The sequence below is a fragment of the Rhinolophus sinicus genome, linkage group LG01 (assembly GCF_036562045.2).
Source record: "Rhinolophus sinicus isolate RSC01 linkage group LG01, ASM3656204v1, whole genome shotgun sequence".
Taxonomy (NCBI): Eukaryota; Metazoa; Chordata; class Mammalia; order Chiroptera; family Rhinolophidae; genus Rhinolophus; species Rhinolophus sinicus.
This window is the reverse complement of record NC_133751.1, coordinates 205,456,208-205,471,611: the sequence shown is the minus strand read 5'-3', so window position 1 is coordinate 205,471,611 and position 15,404 is coordinate 205,456,208. Positions and strand designations below refer to the sequence as shown.

General features: G+C 52.9%; 1 protein-coding gene across 15 annotated transcripts in view; it reads right to left on the bottom strand.

Annotated features, from left to right (window-relative positions):
• AGAP1 (ArfGAP with GTPase domain, ankyrin repeat and PH domain 1) overlaps positions 1 to 15,404 on the bottom strand; it is a 513,425-nt gene that overhangs the window by 329,152 nt on the left and 168,869 nt on the right. For 8 of the 15 annotated variants that reach the window (XM_074315517.1, XM_074315549.1, XM_074315485.1 and 5 more), the window contains exons 2-4: positions 14,245 to 14,303; positions 6,974 to 7,061; positions 6,275 to 6,286 (exon numbers count right to left, since the gene is read on the bottom strand). In XM_074315517.1, the coding sequence (XP_074171618.1) occupies positions 6,275 to 6,286; positions 6,974 to 7,061; positions 14,245 to 14,303 (159 nt within the window). The remainder of the gene's footprint in view (positions 1 to 6,274; positions 6,287 to 6,973; positions 7,062 to 14,244; positions 14,304 to 15,404) is intronic. The other 7 variants (XM_074315523.1, XM_074315532.1, XM_074315538.1 and 4 more) reach the window with 1 other exon arrangement.

The window sequence follows — 15,404 nt, the reverse complement described above, 5'->3', positions numbered from 1 at the left end:
GGGCCCTGCACCAGCCGTGAAGCAGCGAAGAGTAAGCTGAGGTTCAGTAGGACGGCAACCTGCCCGAGACGGCAAGAGCAGTGCGCTGCTGAGACAGGCGGGGAGGCTGTGGGGACAGAGCCAGGACTGGTTTCCAGGCCCTCGGCCTCACGTGGAAGGTGCTCACTCGGGTAGTAAATGGCCATCAACTGTGATTGCATGGCCATCAGCTGTGGCTAGTTGGCCGTCAGCTGTAACCAGTGAGCCATTGGCCACTAATATAACTGCCGTGGCTACACTAGCAGAAAATGGGGGGCTGGCAAGATGGTGGCTGAGCCTGCAAGCGCGGATTGCAGTTAGGATGGCGGGTTGCGGACAGTGTGGCTCCTGCTTCCTGTGTCTCCAACCCAGCCGCCAGCGAGAATATAGTGGTATGACTCCCCCATCTATGGCTCCGTGGGTGTTCCTTTTTGGCCTCACCATGTCCTACGTTCTTATGTGGGGAGTGGAACCAGAGACCCTGCAGGCCGCCCCGCATGACAGAAGCCCAAATTTCAATGTCCCTGGGTTGGAAGCTTCCAGAAGGTGTATCACGGGGGGTGTCATGCTGGGTCGCTGGTCCCACTCCCCACATAAGAACGCAGGACATGGTGAGGCCAAAAAGGAACACCCACGGAGCCATAGGTAGGGGAGTCATACCACTATGGTCTCACTGGAAGCTGGAGCCACACAACCTGCAACCCGCCATGCTAACTGCAATCCGCGCTTGCCAGCCACCATCTTCTTGCTAGCCCCCATTTGCTGCTAGTGTCGCCACGGCAGTTATATTAGTGGCCAGTGGCTCACTGGTTACAGCTGATGGCCATCCAATCACAGTTGATGGCCATTTACTACCTGAGCCAGCACCTGTCTATGTGAGGCCGAGAGCCTGGAAACTGCACTCCTGGCTCTGTCCCCACAAGGCAGTTCTTGCAGACCCTCAAGAGTCCAGGCAGGATGGGGACTGGGCCGCGGGGTGGGGGAGGCGGCCCCTCCAGCCCTGAAGTCCCACGTGCCAGGCTCCACGAAGCAAGACGCTCCAGCTCCCCACACACCCCCTTGCTTCATCTTGTCATGTCCGGCCTCCAAGCCTGAAGCCACTCCACCTGCCACACCACCCATCATCACAGCCCTGATCATTAAGGAACACGCCATGCGTTTCCAGATCTCTCCCTGGAATGGGGACCTCACTCCTTCTGAGGAAAGCTCCAGGTCTTTACCAAACTCCATGCATCTGATATAACCCCAGAAACAAGACTCCGGAGATTTAAAAGCTGGAACACACCCAGTATACTTTCCTACTATTCAGACACAAAACAAAAGCACATTTTGGAATTTCCTATTACTTATGTTCAAAGAGTCTAATTTCCTACCTTCAGTGATATGAACTGTCAGCCTTACTATCTCAACCATTTTCTCTTTCCTTACCTAATAGTTACAATCACTTAGTATCTAACATGTTTCCTGGAACTTTTCCTAATCAGGAGACACTCAGGTTTCTTCCATGTCCCTTGTCTGTTTCAGAGGATTCCAAAAGGAGAAATTCCCATCTGGGAGGACGCTGGCTTCCTCTCCCTGTCCTCCGACCAACTCCTACTGGGAGATCCACCTTTAGTTCCTCGCCTGTGCTCGTCGGACTATCTTCACTTGTTGTATCTGTGCAGTGATGCAGGGCCAGTTCCTAGCAGTAAATCCACGTTCTCCATTTTGGGGAGGAGTGGAGAGCCTGCTGTGGGAAGCTCCCAGTGTGGCCACACACGTTCAGTCACAGAGAGTAACAGGAAAGCACAGGGACGGCTCTCCCGTCACTGCGGAGATGACGGTGCCAGGCTCCTGGAGGTGAGAGGCGGCACGCCCCACCCCCCCCAGGCTCTCGGCCAGACACTGCTGGCTGCCGGCCTACACAGGTTCGGGGCTGCCATGGCCTGAGAGCTTTCTGCCCACAAATGTGAGTTGACAAGAGCCTGCGAGAGGCTGAGGGTTCATCCACCTAAGGAATGAGTCCCTGAGGACTTCAGCTCACGAGGAACCAGGAATGTCACAGTCAGTGGCTCCTAAGTCACGCAGGTGAAGGCCCTTGTCAGCAAATCCCTTCCTGTGGCTGCAGCAGGTAATGACACCGCTGACCCTTGCTCCCGGGGAGGCAGGTGCCTGCCCTGCTTCCACCCCTTCCACACCGGGGCGAGGGTTTATTCCTAATTTGAATGAAAGAGACTCTCAGACAGCATGACTTCATCCAGGCACTTTCACCTCATTCAGAAGCCTAAAGTTCCTTAAAAAAATTAGCTGAGAGCAGTTAGTTTTATAATCACAGGAAGAAAGATCTCTGGACATTTCTACGTTTGTCACCACCAACCTTACAGTCTTCCTCTCACTGCACCAGACGGTTTAGGTTCGTCTCAGAGAGCAAGTGGTTCCTGCCCCGTTACTGCCAACAGGAAGACACCCGCTGGGCTTTGGCTTTTCTGGGCCCAAGGTCCTTTCCTGCGAGCTGCGCTGCACAGCTCAGCATGGCCCACGGTGTGAGCGACGGGAGGAGCGGCAGAGAGGAATGTCACAGGGACGAGGTTTCAAGCAATGACTCGGAATCTCTGAAGGACACATGAACCCTGTCCCGCAAGGGGTGATGTGTCTCTGGGCAGGTCCTTGTTTCAAATTCTCACATAATACTGGGTGCCTGCTTTTCTCTCCTTTTTCTGAAGGGAGAGAGTTAAAAATTGAGTGGCGGTCACATAGGATATGATGAGATGCAGTGACTATTAAGACCCTAAACACATGAGGTAGAAACTCAAATTATACACCAAACGTCATTCACAATTCTAATTAGCAGCCATTAATAGGACACTAATGGCCACGCAGTCATTTTCATCTGATTCTCTTTACCGAGCGTGAGTGACAGCTGTGAAATTCCCATCAGACCTGTGAAGGTCACATGTAAACCAATTCATCTTTGTGAAGTTCTAGAGTATCAGTCGTTAACATCACAGGGAGGTCGGGGGCGTCCATTGCACGCTTGTCACCAGAAGTAACGGGCCCCTCACCCGTTCTGAGTGCAGCTTCTGTTTGAACACCATGTGTGTATCCTGTACACACTGCTGTGGGCTGAACTCTGTCCCACAAAAGACACGTTCCAGTAGGAACTGCCAGTGCCTGAGGTGGCCTCATTTGGAAACAGGGTCTTTGCAGATACAGTCAAGTTAAGATGAGGTCACACTGGAGCAGGGTGGGCCCTAACCCCGTGACCAGTGCCCTCGTGAGGAGAGGGAACTCTGGACACAGGCACAGGAGAAGGCCAAGGAGGTTTATGTGTCCTTTCGGGAGGACAGCGTGAGAGGCTGGAGGGATGCTGGGGTCCAGTCACCACCAGCAGCGAGAAGAGGCACGGAACAGCCCTGTCACCACCCTGACCGACTTCTGGCCTCCAGGGCTGAGAATCCATCTGTTGTTATAAGCCACCAAGTTTGTGGCAATTTGTTACTGCAACCCTACGACTGAAAATGCATGTACATCACTCTCTCACTCACTTCCTGAAGAGGGTATTTGCCGGTACAAGAATTTTACTCTTTGGATCACTTTCACGGCACCACAGGCTCCCTGCTGAGTTGCTCACTTTTGCATTGTTAATTCACTCATTAAAAAGCACATGTAATATTTACATCCATCCCTCATTTAAACTGCATGTTTAAAATTATCTAAATTGTGTGAGTCAGCTCTTTTTACTATAAGAATATCAACCAAAATGTATCACACCATTAAAACACAACAAATGTTATCCTCTAAGACGCAGCTAAAGCCCATCTGATGGAAAGTGCGCTCAGGTGAAGGCTGGGAGACCACCCTGCATCAGAGTTTTCTACTGGGGGTCAGGGGGTCAGGAGGGGGGGGGCAACGAGAATGAATTCTTCTGGACACAGGAAGTCCCTTGCCACCTTAACCCTCCCAGCAATCTAGATCCCTGCCACGACTCAGAGGAACGCTAAGGGATATCTGCACATTAGCTAAATCAAATGACCCGCCATATACAGACATGAGGAGAGCAGGGAGCTCCAGCGAGCGTGTGGGGGCGATCACACAGCCACGCCAGCGGCAACATGCCTTCCACGGCAAGTCGCTGCCCACCTGGAGCCAGAGGCAGCCCTCATGCCAGCAGTTGTAAGAGGACAGGAGGGAAAATGGGAAGGTAGTGACACCAGGGATGGGACGGCTTCACAGCTCACGCAAAGTCCAGTCCCCTCGGCCTGGCACCCACAGGCTTCCGTCACCTGTGGTCTGCCCTGCCCTTCTGTCTCCACAGTAATGGGGGGTTGTGCAATCATGGCCTCATCTCCCGCCTGCACCACCAGGAGAGCAGTCCCGCTGCCCCATCTCTCCACAAACCTGGGCCACCACACAGAGCGTAAACTTAACTCCAGAGCATTCTGTATGTAAAGCTTCTCGATAAAGCACACGTAGGTGACTGGCATTAACACATTCGACAAGAATGGAAATCCCTTGCTGCTATAAGCTCCCTGACCGTGAGAAAACACTTCAGCATAGCAAGACAGCGAGCAATCACGCTGTAAATTCCTTTTCTTTCATAAACAACCAGCGACCATTCCTCCCTACTGGCATTTTGAGACAGGATGTGGGAGTCAGTTGCCTGTTCTCCTTAAGACGTGGACACCTGCCCGTTCTAGGCATGCATGGGTGGCCGGCCCCAGGAAACAGGGATTCGAGGGGCTGACAGGCTTCCAGGTACAAGGCAGTACCTGTATTCACGATTCTTTTAGCACCTGGAGCCCACGGGAGGCACCTGGGTGGGGTGCCGCTCTGAGCTCCTGGCACCCAGTCCCCTGGACCTGCAGTCAATCAGTGAGAGGACAGGTGGCCAGCTGAGCTCCTGAAGTTGAGACAAAAGACTGGACAGTCATTCCCCTGCCCCAGGAGGCCTTGGGACAGACCCACAGAGGGAGAACATGTCTCCACTCTGCAGATAAAGGCGGGAGGCCCCTACAGGTACTTGCGTTGGCTTTTCTGCACTTAAAAAAATCACATCTTTTTAAAACTGTAATGCGATACCACAAGATTCGGTGGAGTAAATGGGTTACTTGAAAAAGCAGAGAAGCTGGGCTATTAGAGACCACAGGTTAGGTCCCCCCACAGGGTGTAATCTTTACGCTGTTGTATGAACGAACATTCAAGAGAAATGCCTTCATGCTAATCAAAATATAAGGCCGGTTGCAAAGACATCACAGTCAGGTCCAAATGCGATGGGACAAACTGAAGACGCGAAGGGAAAATGGCAGATGGCACTGGAGAAGGAGGGAAGAGGTGCCCCTGAGTGAAACAACCAGTGAATCCGCACCAACCGCACCACACAGCGGAACCAAACGTGAGAAAAGCCAGAGCCTTGAGACAAAATCTGGGGCCCAGACCACAGAACCTCAGGACCCAGCTGGAATCGGAAAGCCCACGGCGGGTGGGGAAGGATGCAGGCAGATTACTCGACGAGGTGGTCACTTCACCTGCAGTCAGGATACCCAGGGCTCAACAGCTCATGGTATCAAGCTATATAACAGCTAGTCCCGAGAAGTCAGTAGAAAACCCAAGGAAAAATCTCTAAAGGACCCTCTAGGGAAATCAAAATGACTACGGCTAAAAGCCAGGCTCAGACACAAAGCGACAAATACACCAGCATGGCCCAGGTACAGATCCCAGGAAAGGAATTAGAGACTCTTCACTTCCTCAGCTTCCTCACCTGTCTGAACCACACAACTTTCTAGCACCTGTACACACTTTCCATAGGACGGCCAGGTGCTAGCTCGTGGAATCCCACCCTCAAGCCTTTGCATTAACCTCTGATCGTCCAAGGCTGGCCTCTCAGGATGGGTAATGCAAAAAGTAGGCCTCTGCCTGATGTGACCACCGCGAGGCTGTTACATGTGTGAAAACGTCTGCAAATCAATGGCAGAACCCAAGCCAAGATGCCACAGAATTCCATCCCTCAGTACTTTTCCGAGCGGTTCCACAGTATCCGGGACAAAAGTTAAACACTAGAACAGGTGTTACAGGAAACACAGGAAGCTACTTAGGACTACTTCTAAAAACACGTCTAAGGGACACAACAGGGTGAAATGTTTAACTTACAAAAAAAGATAAAATGAAACAAAAGAGGATGGGACACAGAACACGAGGGAAGGGACGACAGTACAGTACGAAGCTGTGCCTCTTCTCTTCAAACAAGACAAGCGCTGCCATGAAGAAAACGTATAGTTACCTGCATCCATATCTGCAAAGAATGGAACAGCCAGTAAGAAAAAGAAGGAACCAGAAATTCAGTGTCTCAGAGTTGGATTTTGAAAGGTTATACGGAGAGAAAATATAATTTAGAAAAATTGCGTGTGAACTATACCTGGATTAGGGAACATGGGGGCTGAATGGGTATTACTACCATAATTTTACTTAAAGCAGAAAAAAACCACAACATCATGGAGATGTTAACTGAAGAAGTGAAAGCCCAATGGCACACAAAACGTCTTCTTCTCACACAAAATTATTATTAAAAGTTTATAATACAATATAAGGGGAAAACACACTCAAGCATAGAGTGGTCGGTGATCTGAAAGGCTCGTGGGTATGACTGAGTCACAGGACGGACAAATTAGGTATGAACTCAATATCGAGATCAATGTCTGAGCCGTATTTAAAGGACTAACACTGGATTAACATTTGACAGGACAGAACTATCGGGGGGGAACTAAGTTCCACCTCATTCCATGGTTCGACTGTTGCTCCCAAAGGCACATGGCGTATAACAGGTCGGCTAAAACACTACGCAGGAAACACTATCCCTTAGGATTTCTACAGCCTGGTAGTTTGGTGCTCTGACATGTGACACATCACAGTAACGGCTTAGAATAGGCTACAAAACAAATCTGAAATGCTCAGGCCCGAGGCTGCCCGCCCCCCAGCGTACCTTCGGGAGACTCTTCCTGGACGTACGTGCCGGTCAGGTAGCGGTGCACCAGCGCAGACTTGCCACTGGCCAGATTGCCCACGATCCCCTGAAACAAAGCAACAGACGGCCGTTACGTACCGTGACGTCAGGCTACTCACCAACGTGCAAAAGCAGGCAAAACGTGCAGCGAGTCCCCAAATCACAACTACACACCAGCTGGACGGTCAGAACTGGGCTCACTGGATCCGCCTGCTGGAGGAAAAAGGACCCCAGCAGCTTCATTACCGCCTCCCCTTCTCATCAGCCTCTACGGCTCTGAGGGTGTGGACACTGTCCCCACACACACCAGTGACGGCACTCTTCCAGACACTGTGTGCAGTGGGGACATCAGGAAAGGGTGTGTCAGCCAGCCCATCATTTATCATGAACCCTTCACACCCTGAGCAAGGTATAGGTGTTAAATGGGGCACTGTGGCCGGAGGGTAATATGCAAATGCGGAGGATATCCCGGTGCATTCCTTTGGGGCTTTGGGTAGGAGCCTGGAGCCCGGTTGGACTGGGTGAACTCAAGTGCACCGGGAGGGGACTGTGTGGGGGAGGGACCGAGGGCGAGGCCAGCACTGGCCGGAGGAGGAGAGCAAGCTGCTTCTCTGGAACGCAGGCTCCATGCTGCAGGGCTGAGAAAGGGACAGAGCTACATTACAAATGACCGTGAAGAGTCAGGGTGATGAGAGGGGCACAGCCCTCGCCACTGAGAGCAGGCTGAACGGGCCGGCACTTGCTCAGAAAAGGTCCCGTCACCATGGCTGAGACACCTGGACGTGAGGCCCCTCGGGAAGCGTCCCTCACCTGGGCTCACTCCCCCGTCACCTTCTCTGAGAAGCTGCTTATAAAGAACGTCTCCCTCTACTTTAATCTCTTCCTTCCCCACTAGAACTTTCCTGTCTGTGTGCGCGCCATCAGATGCAACAAGAAAACAAGAGACCCGCCCTGGGTATAGGTCCCTCTAAGGAGGAGCCTGCCCTCTGCTTGGCCACCAGCCCCAGGCTCGAGGCTACACCTGCTTCCGGTGGCTACAAGGACACAGCCCCTGAGGTCACCAATGACTTCTATCGCTGCATCCCCTAGCCTTTCTCTTGCTCTTGGCCCAGCCCCAGCCACAGACGCTGTAGACGACGTTCTCTTCCTTCAAACTTCCCGTCCTCCCCAACCCCCCTCCGTGCATGTGGGCTCCTTCCCTGGAGCTCAGCTTCTCCTGGATCTTCCGCTAGTTCCTCGACCCTAACGCCCCCACGTGTGCCTGGTCACATCCCACCTACGCCCAGGAAGCTGCTAATTCCAGAATCTCGTTCTCCAGTGTCCTCACCCCGCCGCCCTTCCAGGTACAACAATACAGCAGCTACAGTGACCGTTAATGACACCTCAGCCTGGCCAGTTCTTGCCATTCTCTCCCCAACCTGCTCACCAGCCTCTATGACCCCACCCGCCCCTCACACCAGATACCAGGAGCCATCCGCTGTTCCCTCCATGCCCAGAAGTCAGGGACCCTTGCTCGCACTTTGAAGCTCCTTCACAAACACAAGGGTAGGCTGTGTTGTCTGCTGGGTCGTGGGAGGGTGTTAGCTCATCTCCCTGTCTGTGAGCTCCGCCTCTTCACCCCGAGAAAACCAGAGGGACTCTGACATTATCTTAGCAAAAATGTTACTCCCTCATTTCATGTTCCTGGCAGCACTCCCACTGCCCAGGCCACAGCCCAAGTGTTTGAGGAACTATACCGAATGGCCTCCCTCCCAATCCGGGCACACGGCTTGTCTGCCGACACACAGGTCACAACACTAATGCTCACCCGCCCTTTCAGCTGGGCACCCGTCCCTTCCTCACAAGGCCAGCAGGGCACCACCGCTGCATCCCTACACTTACCAGGTTCCTACCCAACAAAGTGCCTGGTGAATATGGGGGGATGGAGGGAGGGAGGGAGGATAGATGGATAAATGGATGGAGGACGGATGGATGGATCGATGAAGGAAAGGGAGCAGGCAGGCAACTTGAAGCTTGTCGCTGCAGAAAGACTGACGCGGTTGTGATGGGTCTGTTACCCTGGAGGGCAGCCTGGGGAACGTCCAGGGATTTCCGTAGTGAGGGGTGGCTTTCCAGGCGTGTCTGTTTGAAGTATGTTTTGTAATGGGTAAAAATGTCACTAAGGTTCAGGTCCTTTCCTAACTGAATCTTTTAATGCTTAGTCTCGACTGTGCAGTAACATGCAGAAAGCTCAGGAGCTTCAAGACCAAAGGAAACGCCAAGTACGCCAACGTGTGGCTTGAACATTACACCCTGGCAGGGCGACAACCTGGGGTGGGGAGGGAAGGCGGGGCTTTGTCAGGGGGGGACGTCTCTTCATCCTGGCGGACTTCTGTGGGGGCGCACGGCCTGGCTCTGAACAGGGGCCCCCGCCTTCCCTCAGCCTGTGTCTCAGTGGGCAGGGCTAGAGGACAAACGTAACAGTTTGTGCCTGCGTTCTTATAGCCACGTACTTTTGGTTTATTTTGGGGGGGGGGCTGGGTTTGCTTTGATTTTTGGACATGTTTTATTCGACTTTTGGGGGAAGTATTTTTTATTATTATATTTGCTTTGTAAATAAAAGTGTGAAATACTAAAAAGCACAGAGGAGAAACCCCACATTATCTGCAGTCATGGACCCACCATTAGTTAATGGTTGGGGTGTATTCTTTAACACCTTCTTCTGCTTAAATTAAAAAAAAAAAGGTAATTACAGTGTATGTTATAAACCTCTAACATTATTTTTAATAAGCAAAATAAGCCTGAGAACATGAGACAATATAAAGAATACAACCAGCTTTTTTATTCAGTGTATCTTGAACCTAGAAAGTGAAGGTTTCTTATCACCGCAGCCCCAGGGCTGACCACTAACTAGTACAGCTTGTTGACTAGGCCTCTAACTCACCGATTCTCCAACATTTTGGCTTCAGGACCCCTTTACACTCTTAAAATTTGAGGACCCCCCAAAATATGTTATATGTATAAATGGATGGATGGGAGGCAGTGAGGGAAGGAGACTGGCCAGTTCGATAAACAGATGGTGAGATCAGTTTGATCTAGTTGTTGTAACTAGAACAAACATGGGAGAGAACAAATTTGGCACGAAACTGAAAAATAAGTTAAAATTTGACCTTTCTGTATCTCATAACCCATCCTGCTCTCACCCAGACCACATCCCAACAGGTCTTGCTGTCTCCAGACACCTAGATCTTTCCACATCAATCACTGCCCGAAATACTACTCCTACTCATGGGTCAGCAATGAGCTGTCACCTCCTCCGAGAAGACCTCCTAATGCCACAGCTTCCACTGGGGGCCTCTCGTCAACGCGCCTGAGCCTCCTCCTTCTAATGCTGTCTCGTGACTTCCCCCTTCATCTGACCAACATCACTGTGTGGCTCTGACTCTCCAAGAGCCGGGACTGTGTCCCATTTGCCCCTGGGTCCTGTGTGTCCCAGCACGGCACCCAGCGCAAGGCAGACTCTCAGCGACACTGGTTAAATGAATGAAAGAATGTGTGAACGCACAACTCCAAAGCTAGTGAGTCTAAATGAGAAGCTTCACTACTGCGGCTCAAAGCCAGACTGTGGACAGGCCCTAAATAAAGTTGTTTCCCTTCCTGATTTGACTTCTGTCTGCTTTTTACCTTGGGCCTCTGTGAGCCGAGAATTTCCACCTATTAATTATTCTTTTGCTCAAGGGCACCTGCTGTTTGTCAGCTCCATGCTGAGAAAATCCAAAACAGTATGCCACAGAATGAAATTTTTAATTAAGATTAGACTTTCTCTTTCCCGAGGAGGCAAATGCTCAAAATCAAACACTGTTCAGCCTGGCAGCGGCCCTTCCTCCTCACACCAACGCTGTGCAAAGCAGAGCTCAGCCCTTAGAAAGGGCAAGTCCATCAATCCCGGGGACGGGATGAGGAGGGGTGGGGTGGGGTTTCACCGGGTTTGTTTTCGCACATGAGGGGCATTATTCTAACGTGAAACACTGGCAGAAACTGACCGGCAACTGCGCAGAGGAAATAAAACAACGAAGGAAGAAGGAAAGCCCCACGAGGCCCCTGCACTGCTCAGGCTGGGTCTCCAGGCTTTGTCGGGGGAAACAAGGCAACAAGGCTGAGGGTGTCCTGAAATCTGCAGAACTCTGGGTTTTAGGTGGCCACACGTCGTCACCACCGGCCCTTCACCCTCTGGGCAGGGCCACGAGCGGTCACGGCCAGAACCTGACGTCACCACATGACGAGAGCAGAAAGAGCCCCAGTGCTTTTTAAACTGACTCCCGACCGTGCCTACACTCACTGCTCACCTGCTAACACGTGGTTTGCGGAAAAGGAGACCGAGGCTCAGAGCAAAACTCCCAGCTTCCCAGCAATGAAAACCCACAAATAGGATGTGACAAGTCGCTGCCTAAACCCGTCTGCAGGCAAGACGGCAGAGGTGTCTGTTCTCTCTGCCCAGAGAGCAGCACTGAGCGTGTGTGTGCTGCCTGCTGGGCACAATGAGAGCAGCCGGCGCTGGCAGCCACTGTGGCACCAAAAGCGACTGGTCACCGACTGCCCGACCGTAAGACAACCACAGAATGCACAAGGCATGGTACCACCATGCGTGACAAGAAAGCAAACACTGACATTTCTTTCCTCGGACAGACTCCAGAAGCTGTCTTGCAAAACAGGACATAAAGAGCCCATTTGAGGCTTGCTATTATGTCACTTCATCGCTGCGTTTGTGAAACAGTCAGTGCTTCCGCAGGCACTGACCTAACGGGCCACCTGTGTCGGGCTTCGGACGAGGGCAGGAGACAATTGCAGGCCTATGGACACACAGAGGCTGGACAAGGGACACTTTCTGTGGACGCTGAGAGCCCCTTGGCCAGGAAGGCAGCTGCTGAGGCAGCCGGGGGAGGAGCGGCCGGCGGCCTGCACTTCGGGAGGAGCCAGCAGTCCTGCTGGGCTGTCCGTCCACACGCAGGTGAGGGGACAGGACGGAGAGAACCTCCCTCCTCCCACACCCCTGCACAGTCACTCACACTTCCTGAGCCACAGATGCAGTCAGGCCCCGCGGCAAACTCAAGCACTTCCAGAGAGTATATTTGTGGGAACAGGAGGCCACACCACCTTTGAAGGTCGTCACCTCCTACAATCCCGGGCAGTGACTGCAGACGATTACGTGCTGCTGAAATGCCAGCACAAAACAAGTATCTGGTAGTTAGCACCCTCGGCCCCGGCTGGCACAGGCTCTGGCAGGAGCCCCCACACCTTTACCCAAACCGGTCTATACCAGACGGTTCAATATGCTCGGTGAGCACAGTCAGTCTGTAACACGGTCAAAAGCGTGGCTTCGGTGGCTACTTCAATTTAAATTAATTACATACAATGTTCAAATTCAGCCCTTTATTCACACCAGCCACACTTCAAGTGCTTCAGTCACAGGGGGCCAGTGGCCACCACACCGGACAGCGAAGACGCAGAGCGTGTGTAGAAAGTCCTACAGGCAGTGCTGGTGTGGACAGAAGCACACGGTCTGGGTTTGCATCCCCGCTCTGCCCGTCCGGGCTGCAGCTCCACGGGCAATGTCTTCATGCAGCAGCGGCTCCAGTTCTTGTCCATGGAGTGGGGACAGTGACAGCACCCAGCTCCTGGGTTGGCTGTCAGGGCTGAATGACACACTCCCAACAGGCCCCGCCCAGAGCAAGCGCTTTCAAAGCGTAGTCCGTCCTCACGGTCCCCAAACACCATTCCGGTGCTTTACGCTGACTGCGGAAACCACAGGGCACGTTGGTCTCACGAGGGCGTATGTGAAACTGGCCAACCTTTCTGAAACATTCCTGGTGGTGACAGTGCCAGCTTTGCAGCATCCGTTTCACAGGAATGTGTCCTGCCGGGTTCACACCATGCCAGGCATAGTGGTGACAACACAGACAGCGGACAGGTGGCAGTTTCAAGGTCAGTCTTGCAGAACCCGGGCTTCTGAAATGGGCACAGGGACTGACGGACCCTTTGTCACCCGTGAGAAAAGAAACCCGCTGGCAGGAGCCCAGAGCAGGCTCAGCACTCTGGTGGGAAGAGCGAGGGGGAGGAGAAGGCCCAGCCGGCAACACCCGGCGATGGCAGCGGGGACGGGCGTGCCAGACGTGACAGGGCAGGACCAGGAGGGACCACGCCTCCCAATGGCAGGAGGCCGTCCCACAAGTGGTCCTTGTTTTTAAAATGGATCCTTTTTCCTGCTGACAAAAGTCCCCTCCTCAGAAGCTGTACACGCTCCCTTCAGAACCTGGGTGCAGAACTGTGCAAGCTGCTCAGCTCAGAAACGAGAAGCCTGTCCCACGTCCAACCGGTGGGAGGAGGGGTCCAAGGGCCCGTGGGTCCCGGGGCAGACAGGCTGCAGCTACTGAGCAGTGTGGAGCTCGGGAGACCTGAGCAGGTCCAGGCCGCAGCCAAACTTCATCAGAGGAGCGCTGTACCTGCTTCCTCTCCTGTCGGAGCCCGTCACTTCCGAAGTTAAAACCCACACACACACACACACACATACAAATACATCCCCCAAACACTCCTTACTTCGTAACAAAGAACATGTCTACTTAAAAGTTACGTGTTCCCTTCCTTCATCCTGAGTGTGGTGTGGGCACGTAGTGGGCTGGTGCTCGAGACCCAAGTCATTTTTTATAAGCTGATTTGAAGCTTCAAATAATCCCACGGAAAGAATATTTAAGGTTTACAATAAAAACAAAGTTCTTCTTTTAATTTTATGCCACTACTTTGTAATGCAGTAAAAAGTCACATTTTTTTTAACGATGAATTCCAAACCTTGATGGATCATTATAGAAACCTTCCATGATATTCCACAAAGAATAAATAAAGCCATGGTTCTGCGTGTGTGTGTGTGTGCGTGCGCGCGAGTGAGAGAGCGAGAATCAGAAACATACACACAGACAGAGCCAGTGAAAGGTGGGTTCTGCCCTGCACACACACGGCTCTCGCTGGCCGTCCAATGTCACCATCACAGGCACGCTCAGGGCTCCAGCCCCAAACTGCCAGCTACACCTGGCCCTTCCAGGGACACACCCAGAAGCAGGCTCCACCTCTGGGCCCCAGGGACGAGCAGGCCCCTCGGGATGCAGGCCTGGGTGTCTCACAGGCCACCCCACCTGCCACGGAGCCCAGGCCACCCCCTCTCCTGCCCCAGGTCCTGCAGGTGAGGAAAGACAAGTGCCAAGGCCACGGGAAGCACTCACCACTTTGAGCTCCGGGACAGAACGACTTAACGTCCATTCCTGGCTGTTCACAAAAGCATCTGTAACACAGGAAGGGAACACAGTGTTAGACGATGCATTGCTGTCCTGCGCGGTCAAAGGGCCTGATGTGCTGCTCTCCACACACAAGCTCACTGCAGATGGCGCAGGCCACCTCCTCCTGTCACCTCCACCCCACAGAAGCTGCGGTCCACCTGGGTTCACAGGGCGGTTCCGATTCCCAGTCTGTGTTCTGTCCCGACCTTATGGCACATGCTGCCTGGAGAGCCAGGCCCCTCCAGCCCTACAGGTCCCTCCCCGGGGGGCGTGGAGACCCTTCTGACTGCACAGGTTTGCAAGTGTGAAGATTCAGGTGGCTCCTGGCTTTCCAGGGAATGACCCTCAGCCAGCCTGTCAACTTTTCGTCTTTTGGTTTTTCACTGAAACAGTCACTTGTCTGAAATCACACCAACCAAGCGATGGTAGATGACGGTTGGATTTTGGAAATCCAAATGTTGACAATACAGCATTCTGTGGTTTAGAGTTTTGTTGGAGTTTGGTTCCACACAAACATATTAGACACTGAAGGTCCCCTCAGCACACTTCAGGATGTCAGAAAGACAAGGGGTCCCCAGCCACTCGGGCGGCCTCCCCTATCCAGCTGCCTGTGCCTCTCACCCCCGTGTGCGCAGGGGGACGTGGACTCACTCGACACAGACGACCCAATGGCCTGACTTCCCATGCCCCACGTGTGACACTTCTCATCAAGGGGCCCCCACGACACCAGAGTGTGGCAGCTGAGGCAGCCACCACTAGTGGACAGCAAACACCTCTCCTGCCAAATGGCACACACTTTCTCTGTATTTTCCACAAATTCAGGAATTTTACCTGACTCTACGTTATGTCCACGCACAAGTAAGTGACTCACAAAATGCCTAAAAGTCAAGCAACGCCATCAGTTTCACACCGACGCACGGTATTCACATGGACGGCGGCGGGATGGCAGCCAGGGCCGTGCAGCTCCGCTGGGGAGGGCGCGGGAAGCCAAGAAACGCAGACGGAGGCAGGGAGGTGAACGCGACCCACGGTCACACGGTAACAGGCGGGCGGGCGGCCACGTGACAAAGCGGACACCGCTGGCCCTGCAAAGACGGAGGCAGAGG